Source organism: Panthera uncia, assembly GCF_023721935.1.
Source record: "Panthera uncia isolate 11264 chromosome A1 unlocalized genomic scaffold, Puncia_PCG_1.0 HiC_scaffold_16, whole genome shotgun sequence".
Taxonomy (NCBI): domain Eukaryota; kingdom Metazoa; phylum Chordata; class Mammalia; order Carnivora; family Felidae; genus Panthera; species Panthera uncia.
In genome coordinates, this window is record NW_026057576.1 from 51,370,579 (window position 1) to 51,390,847 (window position 20,269).

The 20,269-nt window shown below is 35.3% G+C and overlaps 1 protein-coding gene across 2 annotated transcripts in view; it reads left to right on the plus strand.

Annotated features, from left to right (window-relative positions):
* The window catches only part of NDFIP2 (Nedd4 family interacting protein 2), a 66,093-nt gene that overhangs the window by 40,568 nt on the left and 5,256 nt on the right, over positions 1 to 20,269 (plus strand). For both annotated transcript variants that reach the window (XM_049647129.1, XM_049647130.1), the window contains exons 6-9: positions 125 to 258; positions 5,377 to 5,470; positions 13,605 to 13,729; positions 18,296 to 18,362. In XM_049647129.1, coding sequence (XP_049503086.1) covers positions 125 to 258; positions 5,377 to 5,470; positions 13,605 to 13,729; positions 18,296 to 18,362 — 420 coding nt within the window. The remainder of the gene's footprint in view (positions 1 to 124; positions 259 to 5,376; positions 5,471 to 13,604; positions 13,730 to 18,295; positions 18,363 to 20,269) is intronic.

Genomic DNA, 20,269 nt, shown 5'->3' on the forward strand with positions numbered 1-20,269 from the left:
GACTACAAATAGCAGTAATAGTCTTTAGTAGCCTGTTGTAAATTATTAAATTATGTTTTTGACTATAAAAATTTTATTAAATAGTTTGTTTTAATGGTTGTCCTTTTTTAATCCCTTTCTTCAGATTCAGAAGTTTACAGTGAGTTTTATCCCGTGCCACCTCCCTACAGTGTTGCTACCTCCCTTCCTACATACGATGAAGCCGAGAAGGCCAAGGCTGCTGCCATGGCGGCTGCAGCAGCAGAAACAGCTCAGAGAGTAAGGCGGTCTGATTGCTTCCTTTTGAGAATATCGTCTAATAATTCTGAGTACATTCAGTCTGTCAGAAATAGTTCTCTAAGAGTGTTTGTGCATGTAGATTGTTTTTTAGTATTTTCTCTACTACTACTTATGTGTGTTGTCATGCTATGGTGAAATTGGCACTCTCCTAGTTAAATCCACCTTCTCCACCGTTTCTGTTTCTGTTTATTTCTATATCAGTCTTCCTCCTACACTCCATCTTAGTTTGTGGACATCCTAGTCCTTACAGTATGTTTACCAGTATGTTTCTTAAGTCTTGATTTGTCTTCCCTCACGTGCTGACTTTTACCCCCCTCACTCTAGTTACTGCATCCCATTGACCTCTTCACTGTTGATATCCTTATTTCCTTCTTTATATAATTTGGATTTTGTGGTCCTTAACTACAATCATAAAGCATCTTTTTTTTCCCTACTCAGTTGTGTATATTAGTATAGCCAGTCTAGTGACTCTGAATGAACTCAGTGTAGGTTAAAAAACACAGAGAAATAACATCACAAGGCCTCCAAATTATGTTTGTCAACCAACTTTTTAATATTTTTTGGCGTTTTAACACATCCCACACTAGAATTTTAGAATGATGGTCAAGGATTCCACCTGCCCCTTCTCCCCTTACTGTCTCAGTAGGAGAGCCAGTGATACATATGGATGCTACTTCCTTGTTCTGGTAAAGGAGTGACTATCTCAGTAGTGGACAGTCAACAAGATGCATGTGTGCTATTTTACAGTCCAGTAAAAGATGGAAGTTATTTCATTTCAGCATGGCTGCAAGCCGGGCTAGAGTTTGTTGCCCTTTTTTCTTGCTTTAGACGTTAGAGATGAGTACCATTTCAGAGTCCTAGATTCATCCCATTTTTTTTCAGGAAAAGACACCCAAACTTATGTTTACACAGAAAGCTAGAATGAGGTGAGGCATAAAGGGAGAGAAAGGAGTTTTTGTGTACAGCGTTCTCCTGCCATCAGGCCAGAGCCCAGCAAGTAGAGTATTTGATAGGTGAGTGTTTTCTCCTGGATGGGTTTCTTTTATCAGTACAGCACTTTCCATGCCTGCTCCCACTCCTGTACTCCAACACACAGAGTTAAATGTCAACATAAATAGCTTTGGGCACATAAGTAAAAACAGCAAGCCTCAAATTTATTATTTATGCCTTTTCCCTCTGAGGGGGAAAGCAAGTCTTTGTTAAGACCGTGGCATAAATACAGCTCAGTCAATAAGGGTTTTTTGATGCTTGGAGGAGAGAATCATAGAGAAGGAGCATAGATCTGTATAGAGTGTGGAGTTTCTATCAAAATCAACTCTAGGTTGCCTGGCACATATGTGGTTGTCCATGCATTGTATACATGCATGCACTCTCCGTGAACCAGAAGGACTCCTTTTCTCAGGGAGTGTCTCTCTAGAGACGTTGGAAATGGCAGAGGTCCTTAAAAGGATGTTAAGCAAGTTTGGGACCTCTATTGCCCTAACTTGCACACAGTAGGGTAGAACTCTCCAAAGAAAGAAGCAAGCCTTGTCTTGCTCTCTGTGAGGGAAAGCTTTTAGAACATGGCTTGTTCACCAGGTAGTCTTATCTTACAACCTAATAGTGAGCAGTGTTTGGTTTTTTGTACCTTATTTTAAAGTTTGTCAGTAACTTGTCTTTTGACACAAAAACTAACACTTTATAAGTTGTGAGCAACTCCAGGACGAGGACCTCGTGGTTACATTTCTAGCACCTCGCTATTATCTGGCACATACTTGGTATTTAATAAATTACAGTTTATTAAGTTGAATACTTTTTAAAAATTAGCAATGAAGAGAAAAATTAGGAAGAAGAAAATACCACACTTGTTCTCTTACAGCTTTTCATTTTAAAATATATTGGTGTCTTTTACCAGTTTTGGGATCTATAAAGCTGTGTTTAATGTAGTTGAAATTATCACAGAGTTTCTTTTATTTTTTAAGCATTTTATATAAATGTTTCTCTGTTATTTTAATGGTTGAGTGAAATTCCATGGAATCAATTATGCTACTGTAATTTAGTGGTCATTCCTCTCTGGTAAAGTTATCAGATTATTTTGAAATGTGTGTTGATGTGTCTATGTTTTACATTGTTAATGTCGTAAAAGTATCTTTGCATATATGTTTTCTTTTTACAAATGATGTGTGATAAAAATATCTGGACTGATATTTAGAAAAAATATGAAATGTTTATATTCTTGCTATCATACTGACTGGTTGGGAGGGGCTTACACTGGGTTTTAATGCTTATTTCTTGAATTCACTTGAAATTATACAAAATCTTACTGTGTATTTAGTCATTGCCAATCACTGAATTTTCTACGATATATGATTGCAGAGTACTTGAGGGATCTTTTGGCCCAAATAATGAGCAATATGGTTCTGAAAGTCTTTTTCTTTTGGCAGTGTATGTAGTGAGACTGCCATGAATATATTAGCATTTTCTTGACCAGTCTCCTGAGCCTCAGTTCCCACTAAGAAACACAAAGAGGACCAAGTAATGTTTCCACACACAGTGTTGAACCTTGGGTTTAGTGAACCCGATGTATTTTTAATGGTCACTAAACATGCCCACATCTCTGCCCTAGGGAGTGACACGCTCTCTCTTCCAAAGCTGTCTGCAATATAAACAGCCTTGAAAAGATAGTACAGAAGAAGGGCAGCCATTGCCTCCACCTGGAAGACAATCAGAAACATGAAGGACTCATCAAGAATTGTCTCCTGACAAGAGTCCACTGTTGGTGGGCGTTTAGATTGTATCTGATCTTTTGCTCTTATTAACACTGCTGCAACAAATTATCTTTAATACATGATTTCTTATGAGTGGGAATATAATAAGTAAATTTGTACAGAGTATTTCAAGAAGTGGAATGCTGGGTCAAAGGGTGTGTGGGTAAATTTTTTTTTCTTTTTTAAGAGTTTTTATTTCAGTTCCAGTTAACATACAGTGTGATATTAGTTTCAGGTATACAGTTTAGTGATTCAACACTTACATATGACACCCAGTGCTCATCGCAAGTGCAGTCCTTGATCCCTATCGCCTTTTTGACCCATCCCCAGCCCCTCTGGTAACCATCAGTTCTCTATAGTTAAGTCTGTTTCTTGGTTTCTCTCTTTCTCCCTATGATCCTTTGTTTTGTTTCTTAAATTTCACATATGTGAAATCATGTGGTATTTGTTTTTGACTGACTGACTTCGCTTAGCAAAATACTGTCTTTAGCTCCACATCACATCCACATCATTGCAAATGGCAAGGTTTCATTCTTTTTTATGGCCAAGTAATATTTCATTGTATGTATGTACCATGTCTTCTTTATCCATTCATCAATCAGCAGACACTTGGGCTGTTTTCATAATATGGCTATTGTAGATAATGCTAGTATAAACACTGAGGTGCGTGTCTCCCTTTGAATTAGTATATTTGTATTCTTTGGGTAAATACCTAGCAGGGCAGTTGCTGGATCATAAGAGTTATTTCTGTTTTAACTTTTTGAGGAACCTTCCTCCATTCTGTTTTCCGGAGTAGCTGCACCAGTTTACATTCCACCAACACTGCAGGAGGGTTCTGTTTTTGCCACATCCTCACCAACACCTGTTGTTTCTTGTGTTTTTGATTTTAGCCATTCTGACAGGTGTGAGGTGGTATCTCATTGTAGTTTTCATTTGCATTTCCCTGATGTTGAAGTATGGTGAGTACTTTCTTGTGTCTGTTGGCCATCTAGATGTCTTCTTTGGAAAAAAAATCTATTCATGCCTTCTGCCCACCTTTTAATTGGATTATTCATTTTTTGGGTGTTGAGTTTTATAAGTTCTTCATACATTTTGGATACTAACCCTTTTTTAGATATGTCTTTTGCAGATATCTTCTCCATTCCATAGTTTGCCTTTTAGTTTTGTTTCCTTCACTGTGCAGAAGCTGTTTGTTTGTTTATTTATTTATTTACTTATTTATTTTTGAGAGAGAGAGAGAGAGCGCAAGCAGGGGAGAGGGGGAGAGAGAGGGAGACACAGAATCCGAAGCAGGCTTCAGGCTCCAAGCTGTCAGCACAGAGCTGGATGTGGGGCTTGAACTTATGAGCCACAAGATCATGACCCGAGCCAAAGTGGGATGCTAAACTGACTGAGCCACCTAGCCGCCCCTATTTACTTACTTAAAAAAATTTTTTTAATGTTTATTTTTGAGAGAGAGACAGAATATGAGTGGGGGAGGGGCAGAGAGAGGGAGACACAGAATTCGAAACAGGCTCCAGGCTCTGAGCTGTCAGCACAGAGCCTTACCTGGGGCTCGAACTCATGAACTGTGAGATCATGACCGGAGCCGACATCAGATGCTTAACGGACTGAGCCACCCAGGTGCCCCAGAAGCTTTTTATTTTGATCAAGTCCCAATAGTTTATTTTCTCTTTTGTTTCCCTTGCCTCCGGAGAGATGTATCTAGTAAGAAGTTGCTACGGCTAATGTCAAAGAGGTTACTGCCTGGATTTTCCTCTAGGATTTTAATGATTTTGGGTCTCATATTTAGGTCTTTCATCCATTTTGAATTATTGTTGTGTATGGTATAGGAAAGTGGTCCAGTTTCATTCTTCTGCATGTTGCTGTCCAGTTTTCCCAACAGCATTTGTTAAAGAGACTGTCTTTTTGCCACTGGATATTCTTTCCTGTTTTGTTGAAGATTAATTGACCATATAGTTGTAGGTTACATTTTTATTTTTGATAAATATTGCCAAGTTGCCACCCATAGAGGTCATATAATTTAGACTCCACCAATGATCATGAAAATTCCTCTTTCCCATTGGATGCAAATGCACAGTGTCAGTCACATCTTTCTTCACATAATTTTCATTAATCCAGTATTTAGTTTTTATCTTTTTTGTTTAACCCTTTTTAAGGGTGCCCATGAAAAATTAATTCTTGCTAATGTTTTTGATTACTTTGTGCCAGATATTGTATTCTCTGTATCATTTTGTCTATACAACAAATTGAGGACATTTGATTTTATTTAAATTTTTATCTTTATACTTAAGATAATAAAGTTGTAATTGGTTTTTAGTGTGCTATTCTAATGTTACATGTTTTACAGATTCAGGAGGAAGAGTGTCAACCAAGAGATGACTTTAGTGATGCAGACCAGCTCCGAGTGGGTAATGATGGAATTTTTATGCTGGCGTTTTTCAGTAAGTGATTTTTCATTTCCACATTGTTTCTTTGGGTATACTGGCTACATGTGTATTTAAAGTAACATAGATAGTGAAGAAAGGCAAATATTGTTAAAGTGTGTCTAATTAGTGTAAAATATAAATTGTTTCTGATATGTGATCATGTGAGACCATAAAAATCCTAGAATTTATTAAACACAACTGTGTATTGCAATCATTATGCTAGATACTGACTGTATAGAGTTATATAAGCATATTTAAGCTAAATATGTTTTTGCATGAAAAATGTTGCATGTCCATGCAGTGATGTAGGACCAGGCAAAATGAAACTATTAACTTCTGCTTGTGGGGCAAAGGACTTCCATTTGAGCGTCTTTATAAGGCACGAAAGAAGGGTTGGAAAAGGAAGTATTTTGGGCAACTGGAATAATGTGATTTGAGACACAAAAGAAAGCAAGTATGTCTTCTTTGGGGGAATGGTAAGTGATTAGAAGACCAGAAACCTAAGTAAGATTTTTTTTTAACATGTTGCAGAATTCTTAGTTTAATATCTGAACTTATAAAGTATACTTTATACTTTGAGGGAAGACTGTGTTATAGTTATTATTTAAATTCCTAATACAGGGATTGGCATATAGTATACTCAGTACATAATGTTATGACACCTGAATTGTTTAATTGCTAAAATTAAGTTTTAGAAACCCAATATTCATGTAAGTAAATTTCTTAGACTAGGATATGGTGAATTTCTGCCCTCAACCTGGTTAAATGACCAAGCTTTCACAGAATGCTTATTTCATTCATTTTAAGTATAATGTTTATTTTGATAATAAAACTGAGGAATATTTTACTTATTTAAAGTATCACATTCAAATTTAAAAATAGAAAATTCTTCTTGAGTTACTTTTGAGTCTGGGAAATCACTAATCCTCCATTTTGAAATGGTTTCTTGCTTGCTTGCTTTCATTTCACCTGCTGAAGAATAGAAGTAGATAACCACTCAGAAATGGTAGGTGAGTGGGAAGATAGTTACGTTTTCTCTTCAAATTTAGTACCTTATGTTCTGCTTCACAGCCAGCTAATGTATATGCAATATTTAAATCTTGTGGTTTTAGTTAAAGTTTGTAATTAGATACAATGTTGGGTATGGTAGAAAGGAACACTTTGGCTACAGATAACTACTGTCTTGTGCTGTCAGTCTAGTAAACTGGCTTTTTTCTTAGTTTTAGTTTAACTAGTAAGCCTTTATTATCAAGTCTTCCACATATTTTGCTAAGAGCGTAAATATTAATTCCTCTAATGGTTATAGCTTTTAAAAATCTTAATTGAAAAAGAGAATTTAAATTAATTGCGCTATTTTTAGTATAAAGACCTGTTTCTTAGGAATAAAAATGTGATTTAATACCATCTAGTTATTTGACCCCGAGCTTGTGATTATTTCTCTATTTCTCAATTTCACTTAACCCTGCTGTCTTTTTAACCTTTATTTTTTTTTAGATTTGAAAACATTTTTTTTGATTAAACAGTGTTGTGTTTGGTAACCTAGACACGTGGTTGACCTTATTTGGCCTGTGGTGGTATATAATTTAATATAAATATATTTAATGTATTTAGTGTAAATCACCTACTTTTACTGCATTTTTACTAATGCCTCTACACCTTATTTTTTTATGCATCCCATTCTATAAGTACTGCACCAATATTATAAGAGTAAAAATATATATTATTTTCAGACTTCATTTCCTAATATATTTTTTTGTGGTAGACTGTAGGCCAGTGTTTGAGTTTATTTGCTTTGATGAGCATAGATTTATTTGTGATCACTACCATCTAGTGGCTGTTCTTCAAATTGCAACTTGGTATATTTTTCATGCTTCCACTATCTAATAGTAGCTATTGTCTAGATTCTGTTCTATTTTCTATTTCTGTGGTTCAGAAATAGATTTTTTTTAATTTTTAAAAATTTTTCATTTTAATTTCAGTACAGTTAACATAGTGTTATAATAGTTTCAAGTGTACAATATAGTGATTCAGCAGTTCTGTATATTTTCAGTATTCATCATAAGTATCTTCTTTAATTCCCATCACTTATTTCACCCATTCCCCTCCCCCACCGCCTCCTGTCTGGTAACCATCAGCTTGTTCTCTATAGTTAAGAGTCTGTTTCTTGGTTTGTTTCTCTCTCTTTTTTTTTTGTTTGCTTGCCTTTGTTTCCTAAATTCCACATGAGCGTAATCATATGATATTTGTCTTTCTCTTATTTCACCTAGCATTATACTCTCTAGCTCCATCCTTGTTGTTGCAAATGGCAATATTTCTTTTTTTTTTTTAGCTTTTTTTTACGTTTATTCAGTTTTGAGAAACAGAGAGAGTGCAAGCAGGGGAGGGGCAGAGAGTGAAGAAGACACAGAATCCGAAGCAGGCTTCAGGCTCTGAGCTGTTGTCACAGAGCCCAATGCAGGGCTCAAACCCATAAACTGTGAGATCATGACCTGAGGCAAAGTCGAACATTCAACTGACTGAGCCACCCAGGTGCCCTGAGATTTCATTTTTTTTTTAATGGCTGAATAATATTACTCTGTGTGTGTGTGTGTGTGTGTGTGTGTGTGTGTGTGTGTATACACATCACATCTTCATTCATCTATCGGTAGACACTTGGGCTGTTTTTCATAATTTGGCTATTGTAAATAATGCTGAAATAAACATAGGGGTGCATATATCCTTTTGAATTAGTGTTTTTATATTCTTTGGGTACGTACTCAGTAGTGTGATTACTGGATCATAGGATACTTCAGTTCTCACTTTCTGAGGGACTTCCGTAGAGTTTTCTACAGTGGCTGCACCAGTTTGCATTCCTACCAGCAGTGTGTGATGGTTCCTTTTTTTCCACATCCTCACCACACTTGTTGGTTGTCAGAAATAGATTTTCTTTAATATGGTTTATAGCTTAAGCATTTCAGGTAATAAAAGTTGTGTGAATACAAACTACGGTGAATATCAGTAAGAATATTTCAGTTAAAACTCTTTGGTGGCTTAATTCTTGCCTATTGTGTTTCAACATCCATTTTTCAGTCTCTTACCATAGGTAATCCTAAAAAAAGTTTACACATAAATTTGTAAAATAATTGAATGTTTATGTTCAGAAAATGTAGAGAAAGAAATGTATGTATCCCTTGATAATTTTTGCTTTTCATAATCCCTTGAAGTGTCACAGCAAAATGTCTCATACATGCCTAACTTGCTTGTTTAACAGACTTCTTAAGACAATGGAATGAAAGTCAGTCATTATTTAAAAGCTAGAAATTAAGATTGAATTCATTGGATAATTGATAGTCTGGAAATGACCTTGAACTTTAGTGCTTAAAAATGGAATGGACTCTGTTTAGAAAACTTTACTTCTAGGGTTTATTCCTACCTTTTATACTTACTGTAGTGATCTCTGTGGTGTGAACATTTTGTAACTTTACTAAATGAGAGCTTGTTACTACATGGAAAGAGCTTTGAAAACAAAAAATCGAGTTTGGGTCTTACTTATATCAGTGTTCTAACTTTAAATTTTAAATAATTTTGAGCATTAGTTTCTTCATAATGGGCTGGTAACAGCTGCGTTTCATGATTTTTGTGAGGCTTAGAAGTGATATGATTAAAGCATTTGCCCAGTTGCTACACAAATACCATAGATATGATGTGTCCTTCTCAGTGCATCGTATCAGGAGGCAGTGATCCAGTTATGTCTTTTTACTGGTGATGTCAGTTCTCATCAGGTTAAGGTGGTGTCTGCTAGCTTTCTTCACTGTTTTTTCCTTTTGTAATTAATAAGTGTCTTGTGGCTTTTGAAAATTTTAAAGTAAAGTCTTATTAATGGATAACTGTAGTGTACAATATTGCTTTCTAGGCTGTTCTGCTACCCTCTTTCTGTAGATGGGAGGTATATGTAAGAAAGAGATCACTGCATAGAAGACATGAAAGGCTTGGATGTGCCTATCCTACCTATACCTCTTACTTGCTTTGTGAGTTTATGTGGCACTTTGCTGTTCTAGGTCTCAATTTGTCCTTCTGTAGAATGGAATTAATTCTGACTTTGCCCTTCTTAAAAGGCTAATGAGAAGATCAAATAAGTTAAAATATGTGAAATGTCATAAATTATAGAGTGCTGTTGGGTGAAGGTAGTTCGTAGTAATGTTCTCCTTCCACATCCTTAATTGAGAATTCACCTTTTACATGATTTAAACTAATTGGCAGCCTTCTTTCAAATGTCATTAACCTGTCTGACTCACTTTCATACAAAGAAGGCACTGTGAACGTGACTGTGGAGAATGTAATTGGAGCAACACTTGGCATTCTTTACCAACTTTTCTTAATTGCCCTGCTTTGCAGCTGCTCGCTCCCCCCAGTTTTATTTTTTCTAAGGAATATAGGTTTTGGAAGTCTGTTCCTTCTTTGGATTCCATGTTGGGCCTTGACTGTGTGGCGACTAGGTGCCCTATGCCTTTTAAGCTTTGTCCTAAGTTTCCAGGGAAACATGGCACAAATGAAGTAAAGCTGAAAGAAAAGTGTTCCTGTCTTTTTCCCTAGGCATATTACATTCACCTGCCTCTACTACATGTTTCTTTTATGGATTTTACACACTTAAGGTTTAGCATACATTTATTTTCTTTTTTGCCAATTCAGACATGTCATAGAGGATTCAGAATTCAATGCTTCTGCCCTTTCTGTGTTTTAAGACCTGTTCAGCTTTACTTGCTATCTTATAGGCCAAGGCCATAAAAGGTGAATCTGTTGGGGCCCCTGGGTGGCCCAGTTGGTTAAGCATCCCACTTCAGCTCAGGTCATGATCCTGTGGTTCGTGAGTTCAAGCCCTGCGTCGGGCTTTCTACTGTCAGCACGGAACCCTCTATAGATCCTCTGTCTTTGCCTCTCTCTGCCCCTACCCTGCTTATGCTCTCTCTGTCTCAAAAATAAAATAAACATTCAAAAATTTTTTTTAAAAAGTGAATCTGTCTACACTCAAGTAGTCACCAACTTTGTTTTTTTCCTAGTGCTTAAATCATTTACAGATGGATAAAGTTATGTATTAGTCTCTTAGAGCTAATACCACCATCTGGGTGGCTTAAACAGTGGAAATTTATTTTCTCACAGTTCTGGAGGCTAGAAGTCCAAGATCAAAGTGCTGGAAATTTTGGTTTCTGGTGAGGCGTCCTCTTCTTGGCTGTGGACGGCTGTCTTGCTGTGTCTCACATGGTCTCTTTTCTACATGTGGGTGGAGAGAGAGCTCCCTTAGTGCTCTTCCTCTTCCTATAAGGTCACCAATCCTAGTGGATTAGGGCTCTACCTTTATATCCTTAGTTATCTCCATAAAGGCCCTATCTCTAAATTCAGTCACACTGGGGAGTTAGGGTTTTAAGGAGACACAGTTCAGTCCATAATACGTTATATTGCACGAGCATAGCTTGTAGGAATCCCTGCTGCTGGCAGAGTGCAGAAAAAGAAAACATGATGACTCAATAGGTACTTTTTTGTTTTTTGGATCTTATTTCTGGTGTGGGTACAGTGGTATGTGTACTAGATACCAGTAGATCTGATTTTGAAGAAAACAGTGTTGAATTTTCCCCTGAACTAAACATGCTCAGAGGTGAAAATGCACTTTTGGAATATTTCGCTGTTTTGTATTTTCCCCATCAGTGCTTCCTGTGTTTTAACCATGTGACATGCTTGTAAAATGATAGACTGAGGCATCACTGGGATAAAGTAATAAGTTGCTCATGGCTGCTGGCAGTCTGTCCTCTGCCCCAGACCTCACCCACCTGCTGAGGAGGAGGAGAGTAACTGTCTCAGCCAGTCACAGCACACGTATGGCACATAGGTTGGGAATCTTTACTGCTATTTATTAATGTAAATTCTTTATTTTAAATAGACAGGAAGATATTACATAAAGCTGTTGCATGGTTTCTCCACAGATAACACAAATATTAACCCATTGGATGTAGAACAGCTATGTCTAATAGTATATTCTATGATGCTGGAAATATTCTGTATCTCTGCTGTCCAATATGGTAGCTACAAGCCAGATGTGACCATTGAGCACTTGACATGTGGCTAGTGTGACTGAGGGACTAAATTTTAAATTTCCTGTCATTTTAATTAATTGAAGTGTAAATATCCTGCTTTGTAGAGCAGGGTAGGTTCCTGGAGCAAGTGGAAGAAGCAGTGTGGCTGGGGGGCACTGGATAACAGATGCAGAGGACATCGAAGTACTGATCAGTATCTGGGTTTACAAAAAAGAACATGTGGAGTGTAAACAAGTTTTATTTCCAGTAGTGTCACCTGAATTTTTTTTTTTTTTTTTTTTAAAGATACAACCTATTCTGTAAAGAGATCATCTTGTATGGGTAGTAATAATGGCTACCATTTCTTTAGGGATCACCATGTGCCAGATTCTATACCATGTTAAACTCTTTAAATTGATTATCTCACTTAATCCCCTTATCAGCCTTGTGAAGTAGTACTACAGATCAGAGAACTGTGGCTCACCAGAGTCAGCAGTGAGTCCAAGGTCATTTATCTAGTGAGTGAGTACACTTTGACTCAAACACAGGTCTCTTATTTCAAAATTCATTCTCCTCACTGTTGCACCATATAACATAGCTTACCATAAATGATCAGGAAAGCATTTGGAGAAAGAAGAAATTATAGAAGACATTGGGAAGGAAGAAATTACAGGAGTAGGGAAATTGCTTTGAAGAAACAGCTATTTCATTTAAATTTATCCTAAAATGTTTCCTCTCTGTCTTCAGAATTCTGAAAAAGTCAGCATTTCTCTAGGTAATTTACTTTGTTTACCCTGAGAGTTGGGTGGAGATATTTGGGGTATGAGGATGGGCAGTGAACAGGACAAAGTTCTGTTCAAATTGATCTTCGGTTTTACTATTGTTACTGTTATTATTTGATAATGTTACTCTCTTGGACACAGGGCACTCTGATTATATCTCAAGGACCTGTGTCAGAATGGTTTCTGCTACAAGTAATAGAAAACCCTCATTCAACTATTTTAAATAATTAGGAGATTATCTCACAAAACAGAAAATCCATGAACAAGCAGATCCCAGCCGTAGCAAGTATCAGTGCTATAGCTCTGCTCCTCCTGGATTTCCTTCCTTCTCTAGCCTGTTTAGAGTTACAGTTTAATCCTCAGGCTGATAGCAAGATCCCTGCAGTGGTTCCAGGTATCACATCCAAACTAGACATCTGGGGGAAAGCAGTATTTAAAAAAAAAAAATGTATGTATACACACACACACACACACACACACACACACACACACATTTAGTAGAAATTCATAAACTAGGCAAGAGTGTAATAAACTTCTATGTATTTATCACTCAGATTCAACAGTGATTAATTTAGAGCCACTGTTATTTAACCTATATTCCATTCTCCATCTCCTTGATGTGTTTTTAAGAACTGAAGAATGGTTTTCAGAAATCCTATTTCAAAAAAAAAATTGGCAGGGAGTTTTGGCCTCCTGTGATTTTTTCCCCCCCCAGACTACTCAGGATTCACCTTTTGGAGTTAAGTATGGAGTCCAGACTTCCCTAAAATAAAGACTTTATAGGTAGGTGGATTCTTCAGGAGGGGGAAAAACAGGTTTTGTTAAGTAGGAGGAAGAGGCAATGAACAGTATCTTCTCTGGAAATACTTTATAATTTATGTGACTCATCTTTAATATTGCTTTTTAAAAAATCCAGTTTGGTTGGCTGATTGCTTAGGCTGGGTTTATTGGGTGGGATCACAAGGGAGCTACCCTGTGACTTGGTTTATTATTAGCTGGTTTATTATTATTACTATTATTATTATTATTATTAGCTGGTTTAAAAATGCAGTTTAACCTAGTGGTGACACATTTTAAGGAATTGATTCCTCTTGGCCAAACTGACAAGAAACCAAGCGTACCTGTTTGTTAATGTGTAGTTAATAACTAATACATTTGCAAAAGGTAAACTACAGTCTATAAAGAAGACTTAATTGGTACAGAGTCAAAAGAAAGGGGAGTGTTATTTCCATTGTGCAGTAAAGTAGTGTTAATATTATGTCTTTGTTACTTTGTTTCCGAAGTGTGATCTTTAAAAGAACTTTTTACTTCTCTTGCTTTTAGTGGCATTTATTTTCAACTGGCTTGGGTTTTGTTTATCCTTCTGTATCACCAATACCATAGCTGGAAGATATGGTGCCATATGTGGATTTGGACTTTCATTGATCAAATGGATCCTTATCGTTAGGGTGAGTGTTTTGATAGCGTCTATTACTCTTATCTCTAAAATTAAAATGTATGAAAATCTGTCTGTGGTTCATGAATGTTCATTTTATGTCTAGGAGTTCAATTATTTTGAGACTTATTCTTACCTCTTATTATTGTAGTGATCTCTGTGGGATGAACATTTTAAATGAGAGCTTGTTTACTACGTGGAAAGAGCTTTGAAAACAGAAAAAATTGAGTTTGAGTCTTATTTATATCAGTGTTCTAACCTTAAATTTTTAATTTTTCCTGAGCATTAGTTTCTTCATAATGGGTTGGTAATAGCTGCCTTTCAAGATTTTTGTGAGTCTTAGAGGTGATAGAATTAAAGTATTCACCCAGTTGCTCCACAAATGTGCTCAGTAAACTGTGTCTATGACTATTGTGATCAGTCAAAACATAAAAATTTCTATCAGTAAATTGTCACAGATTTAGTTATTTTCCCACTCTTTTGGGGGAGGGGGTAGCATTAAGAACTCAAAAGTAAACTAAGGCCCCTGAGGTGGCTATCAGAACTCACCTTTTTTCCTTTATGTTCCTTCTCAGCCTTTCTTCTCATTTCTCTGTTGTTCCTGGGATTCACCCTCTGTCTACTTCTTATCACTTATGAGATGGTGTGTTGGGAGATAATGCCAAGTCCTCTTCTTTCTCCCATCTCAAAGCTTGTCCCATAATAAATTTCTGTGTCCATTCCACCAGCAGTAGTGTTGTTAGCATAGCTTTCCCCCAGCTCTTTGCCTTTTGAAGGCCCCCTTTGGCTCCTTTTTATGAAGCCTTTTCCCTGGTTTCTTTAGGGTAAGGCCTAGGAGAATGATTAGGAGTGCCTTTATTTATTGTTTTAATAAGTTTTCTTACAAGTAACCTATACATTTAAATGCTATTCTACAGTTGATAAAATGCGTAATTTCAACAAGTCATATTTATTTAAACATTGATTTCTAATTGAATGAATGCTCAAATGCTCCTAAAATATTCGGTACAGTCACATAGTAAAATGTCAGCTTCCCTTACGTGCTTCAGACACTTGTTATGCACCTATATTATCAAATTGATTTAAAAAATTAAAACTGGATTTAATGTGTTTTTGCTTTATTTTTAAACTTACTGCCTCCTAGAGTTTCAGTAATCTTATCAGACCTTGTCTGTGTTCAGACCAGATTAAATTTTTGGCTATTAATCAGTTGATTCTTGGGTGAGACCTTATTGCATGGCTTCTAAGATGATTAAAACTAGAGCCATTGTAAGAATAGCCCCCTGGCAGATTCTTTTTATAATTTCATTTCAGAAGTTGTGGAGTGGATTCCCACGATGAGCAGAAATCTGTTAAGGTGTTATGGACCATACAAATATAAAGAGATGATATAGGAGTAGATGATGTAGAAGTTACTACTAGAGAACCTCAAAAGAGTTGAAGTTAGATATGTCCATTGGTTATGGTTATATTAGTAATAGAACTAATTACTGTTATTCAAATAGGATTTCTCATCTTAGTCACAGAACACAAAATGAGTTGAGGACTGTTTTTTCAGTTCTCCTAAGCTTAATAAATGTGTGTATTCTAAATTTATAAAAAAGAAGGTAGTCTAGTCCATTATATGCAACCTATGCCCTAGGGGTATTAGCTCCTAATTCTCCCATAGTAGCCCTAGTTGGGAGGGGGTTGATTAGTAATTAACTCCAGTTAATGTGATAAGGTGGGGAACTTAAATTCAAAGACTGCAGGTGCTCAGAGCTTTGTAAGGTATATACTAGCATCAAGTTTGATCACCAGGACTATTTAGTTTCCCTTTATAATAGCGCTACTGAAGGGTACCTGACTGGCTCAGTCAGAAGAGCATGTGACTCTTGATCTCAGGGTCGTGGGTTCGAGCTTCACATAGGTGTGGAGATTACTAAAAAAAATAAACTAAAAAAAAAACAAAACCCAAAAACCATAAAATGTGCCTTTAAAAAAAATAAAGTACTCCTACTGAGTTAAGGTTAATGTCATGCCTTTAGTGTATACTGAGAATTGATACAAGAAAAGGATTTTTAAAGATCTTTTGTATAAAGTAATAATGGCAGCCATTCATTGAGTACTTACTATGTTCCAAGCAGAATTCGTTACCAACATCAAATTCTTGACCCCCTACCTGTATCAGTGATGCTCATGACAATGCAGCCATTATATTGATGATGAAGCTAAGAATAAAAAAAAGTCTAGTAACTTGCTCCACATCCCATAGTTTGTATGTGAATTAGAAACTAGCTTGGTCCCAGTTCAGTGCATGTTCTCTTGGTTCTGTACTGCCTCTATGACACTGCATTTTGACTTTTACTATAATGCTCCAAACAATAAATTCCCTGTGGAGCTCAGTGCTGAGAGAAAGGGTTTCTCCTAAAAACCTGTTTTATTTTATTAGACAATAAGTAATTTATAAATCATACTGCAGCTTTTCTTTTTGTTTCTGAGTTGCCATGAACCTCAGATTTAATGTAAATATCTTTAGCCAATTCTGGTATTATTTCTGTCTACGGCTTTTGATCTTTTTATTATTTGTTTGAAAATGCATATGTGTTTTGTTAAAAACTAACAACTCTTTTTGAAAGTAGACAGGATGTAAACAATAAAATGCTGGTGTTACATTAATAAAATAAAATTAGATAAACTCCTGTTGTCAGTTAATTTATTTTTCAAAATTTGATTTTTGCATCCTGTGATTGGCCAGTCAACATGATGGATTTATTCATTAAAAAACCCAACTTGGCTCAGCCCTGCGACTGTTGGTATTTTAAACATTTTTGCTCACTCAGTAATGAGTTCAAAAGCTTATTAGTTTATCCTTTTTACGTAGTGGACTTTACAAAGTCTCTCTTCGATTTCAAGGTGAAGGTAATTATATTTTTTACCCAGAAGTAAATAAAAACTAACTTTGGTAAATATTTTTGGTGAAGAATGATGATGTTCTTTTCTGGTTGTCTCTTGCCTGTTAGTATTATTTATTAAATATATTCTACAATATATTTAAATATTAGTTAAATGTATTGCTTTGCTTCTTTATTTCTTTTCATTCTTATAGACTCTAAAACCCATATGAAAATCTTTTATTTATAATTAGTAATCACTTGATTAAAAAATATAGTGCAGTCCTACTTTACAAGCTATGTTTTCCTAATTTTTTAGCTCTCCCTTGTACTTATTTTAATGATGTAGGAGTCTGGAATTTGCGTCTATAATGGCACTTTAAAAATTTTAATCTCTGAAATTTTTGAAACTCTAAGCTGAGAATTTAGATTATAGTTGATTTATTAATTATAAATACTTCCTATGGAAATATTTAAGGTTTTAAAAATAGATTTAGATAATCTTTAGTACATATGCATCCTCAGTAGTGATATTTTTATTACAGTTTATAAGCATTTTGGTTATTACCAAACCTGTAGGATTTTTAAAAATGCTTCTGTGGAAAATACCAACGGATAGTTGGAAATAATTATCAAAAAAAGTTGGAGATAGATACTTTTAATTTCAGACTTGAGGTCAAGTCTCCATTTGATAAAATCATTTTTAGTTAAGTCAGATTCAGTTTGGAGACCAATGGAAACAGAGTAGATAAAACGACGTAATTTTTAATAGTTTTAGACTAGGTTATATTACTTTCAGCAAACAACTATTTGCAACACTGTTTAATGCTAAAGGGTCATAGAGAAGAATTATCTGAAGTAACTCTGAAGACAATTAGTTTGACTTTTTACAAAAATTTTTTCAGTAATTAAAATCATGATGTCCAGAGTCTAATCAAGGAAAAGATAGCCGTGTTCATTGTCATCAAACTCTCCCTTCCCATCTGCCTGTTCATATTCTCATTTTACAGAACATATAAAACTGTCTACCGTGGTCACTAATAGGAACTGTTGAAATGCCACTTCAAGGTTCATTTAGCTGTTCTCAGCTCACTGTTGAGAGCTGAATACTGGAGCATCTAGTTTGAAAATAAAAAGAGTCTAATGAGTTGGGGGTCTTTATGTGCCTAGTATTCTTGGCAGTGATTAACAGTAGGGGGTGTACAGAAGGTCAAAAGCTCTTCTTTTTAGAGGTCAGCCGAACATCCCCATCTGATAAGATTAAACTAATGTGGCTTTTGGTGTTAATATCTAAAGCAGCGGGTTGCTGTAGTGTGTTTGGGATGGTAGTTGTGGCTTTTAGAGATTATGAAGAAAGAACCGACATGTGAACTCTTTAATGAGAAAGTTGGATTCAGATACAGAGAATTTACCTTTCTTTCTTACAAGCATCTTGAAACTGATTTTTGTTTCTAAAATACTTTGTATAAGTTTGTTAGCTATTGTATAAAAGATTTTAAAGAGTTTTTTCTCAAGTAACTATGTATATATTACATAATGTATTAAGTAATTATGTATGTATTACATAATGTATTAGGCATTTTGTTTTCTCTTTGTGTTAAGTGCTAGAGATTATTTGAGGTACATGATTCTGAAATTGAGGCTGATCTTTCATTTTCAAATTCAGGTACATAAATATGGTTAATATATTTATGTTCACTCCATAGTTTTCTGATTATTTTACTGGATATTTCAATGGACAGTATTGGCTTTGGTGGATATTTCTTGTACTTGGTAAGTTTATTCTTAATTAAATTTCAGTTTAATTTACATTTAGTTTAACTTTGATATTTCCCCAAATTGTAAGATGTAAACCCATTGTGTTGGAACTTAGGTGGTAATAATTTTTCTGTTGTAAAGTTCTCCTGTCCTAGCACTTAAATCATCTAAGCTATTTGGGTAATTATACATAGTACTCTAGATTTTGGATTTAAAAACCAGAGCCTTTCGATTTAAAAAATCAGTGGTTGGATGATAATTAAATATATAAAACTTGAACACCCTAAAATGATTTTTAAAACTGTCTTCGGCATTTATCTTGGAAAATATTCATGCATAATTTCTTTTAACGATCCTAGGAGATGTTGAGAGTAGGATAGTTGTTCTATGCATTTTACTTATTTTTGGAACATTGAAACGTTCTTTATACTTTTGATACATACCCTGCATTAATCATTAATCAGCCAGGCAGAAGACTTCATGCCTAACGACCCCAGTACTTCTGTTGAGTTTTCTTCTTACAAGGCATGTCTTTTTATTAATATTGATGAATTTTATGGATTTCCAATTTTTGTTGCCTGGTGATTTTCACTTTAGATATATGATAAGTTAATCTTAAAATCACATGATGCCTTTAATCCACATTTCAAATTTATTTACTGGCGTGAAGAATATACTGAAGTTTAAAAGCCCACATTTCTCTAGGAACATTATTGTACCAGAAAATAATAGCATTTCAGTAGGTGGCAGTGTTCTCATTGAGTTTTTGTTTAGTCCTGCTATTGGATCTTTAGGATCTTTATGGAAACAAATTCTTGCGATCAGATAAGGTCACTAAAGATCCTGTATTCTTTCTTTAATAATTATAGTGAAATTATTCTGCTGTTGTGATTTTGTTAGGGAGCCAGACTCTTATGAGGGTTTAGGCAGTTTTTTTGCATTGTTAATTGTGTTCTGACTGCCTGAATTCTGTGATCGTTATTGAGCTACTTATTTAACAGTGAAAAAAATATATAGTCTATTAGATGTTTAAGCATATTAGGTGAGTATAGTTGCTTCTGAATATATTATTAACGATTGGACCTTACTATAGGCCTGAGTGGAATGCAGAGGATGACCTCATTTCCACATCAGAACCATAATCTATCTAGCATTTAGGGAAATACGGAAATTTAATCCATGATGAAAATGTTGCTCTCACATATACTCAGAAGAATGTTGAGTACATTGTAGAACACTGAGAAACGATAGCTGCTGAATGATTGATTGGTTTCTAGGTATGAATTGGCTTATTTTAGAAAATGGTTGAGCAGAATAAAATATGTCTTAGAAACAGCAGTTTTCATAGACAAAAGGAGGGATTTCACAAATAATTTTGGTTTACATTATTCAATAATGCTTTTACATTTGGATCACAATAGCATTATCTTTGAACAGCATCTGCAAGAGCACGAGGGTGGAATTCAGAGTGGGAGTCACAAATGGAAGGAGTTAGGATATGGGAAGCAGATGTGATCAGATTTAGCTGAAATTTATACCACTTGTTTAAGTCATTATTTGTGTATCTTCTATCTTTTTCGTTTATTACAACCATGCTCTTTTTTAGTACTTTGGTTACTGTCTTGCATTTGGGGTACGAATTTAGTTTGGGACTTTGCATTTGTATATATTTGCTATATGTATATATATCTTCTGTTTTTGTTTTGCATCCCCTCCCATTACTAGTTAAATATTTACTGAAGTTAGTAAATGTTTCCCTTAGAATTCTATGCGTAATATCAGAGAATTTACTAATAATGCTAATGCTTTTTGTGGTTAACTAATATTTTTCATCTGAAACTTTGAAGCATTTCACAGGCAATGCTTGCTCTCCTTCAATTACTAAGGAGACCTGTTAGCAAATGGCTGTTATTTAAAATTCC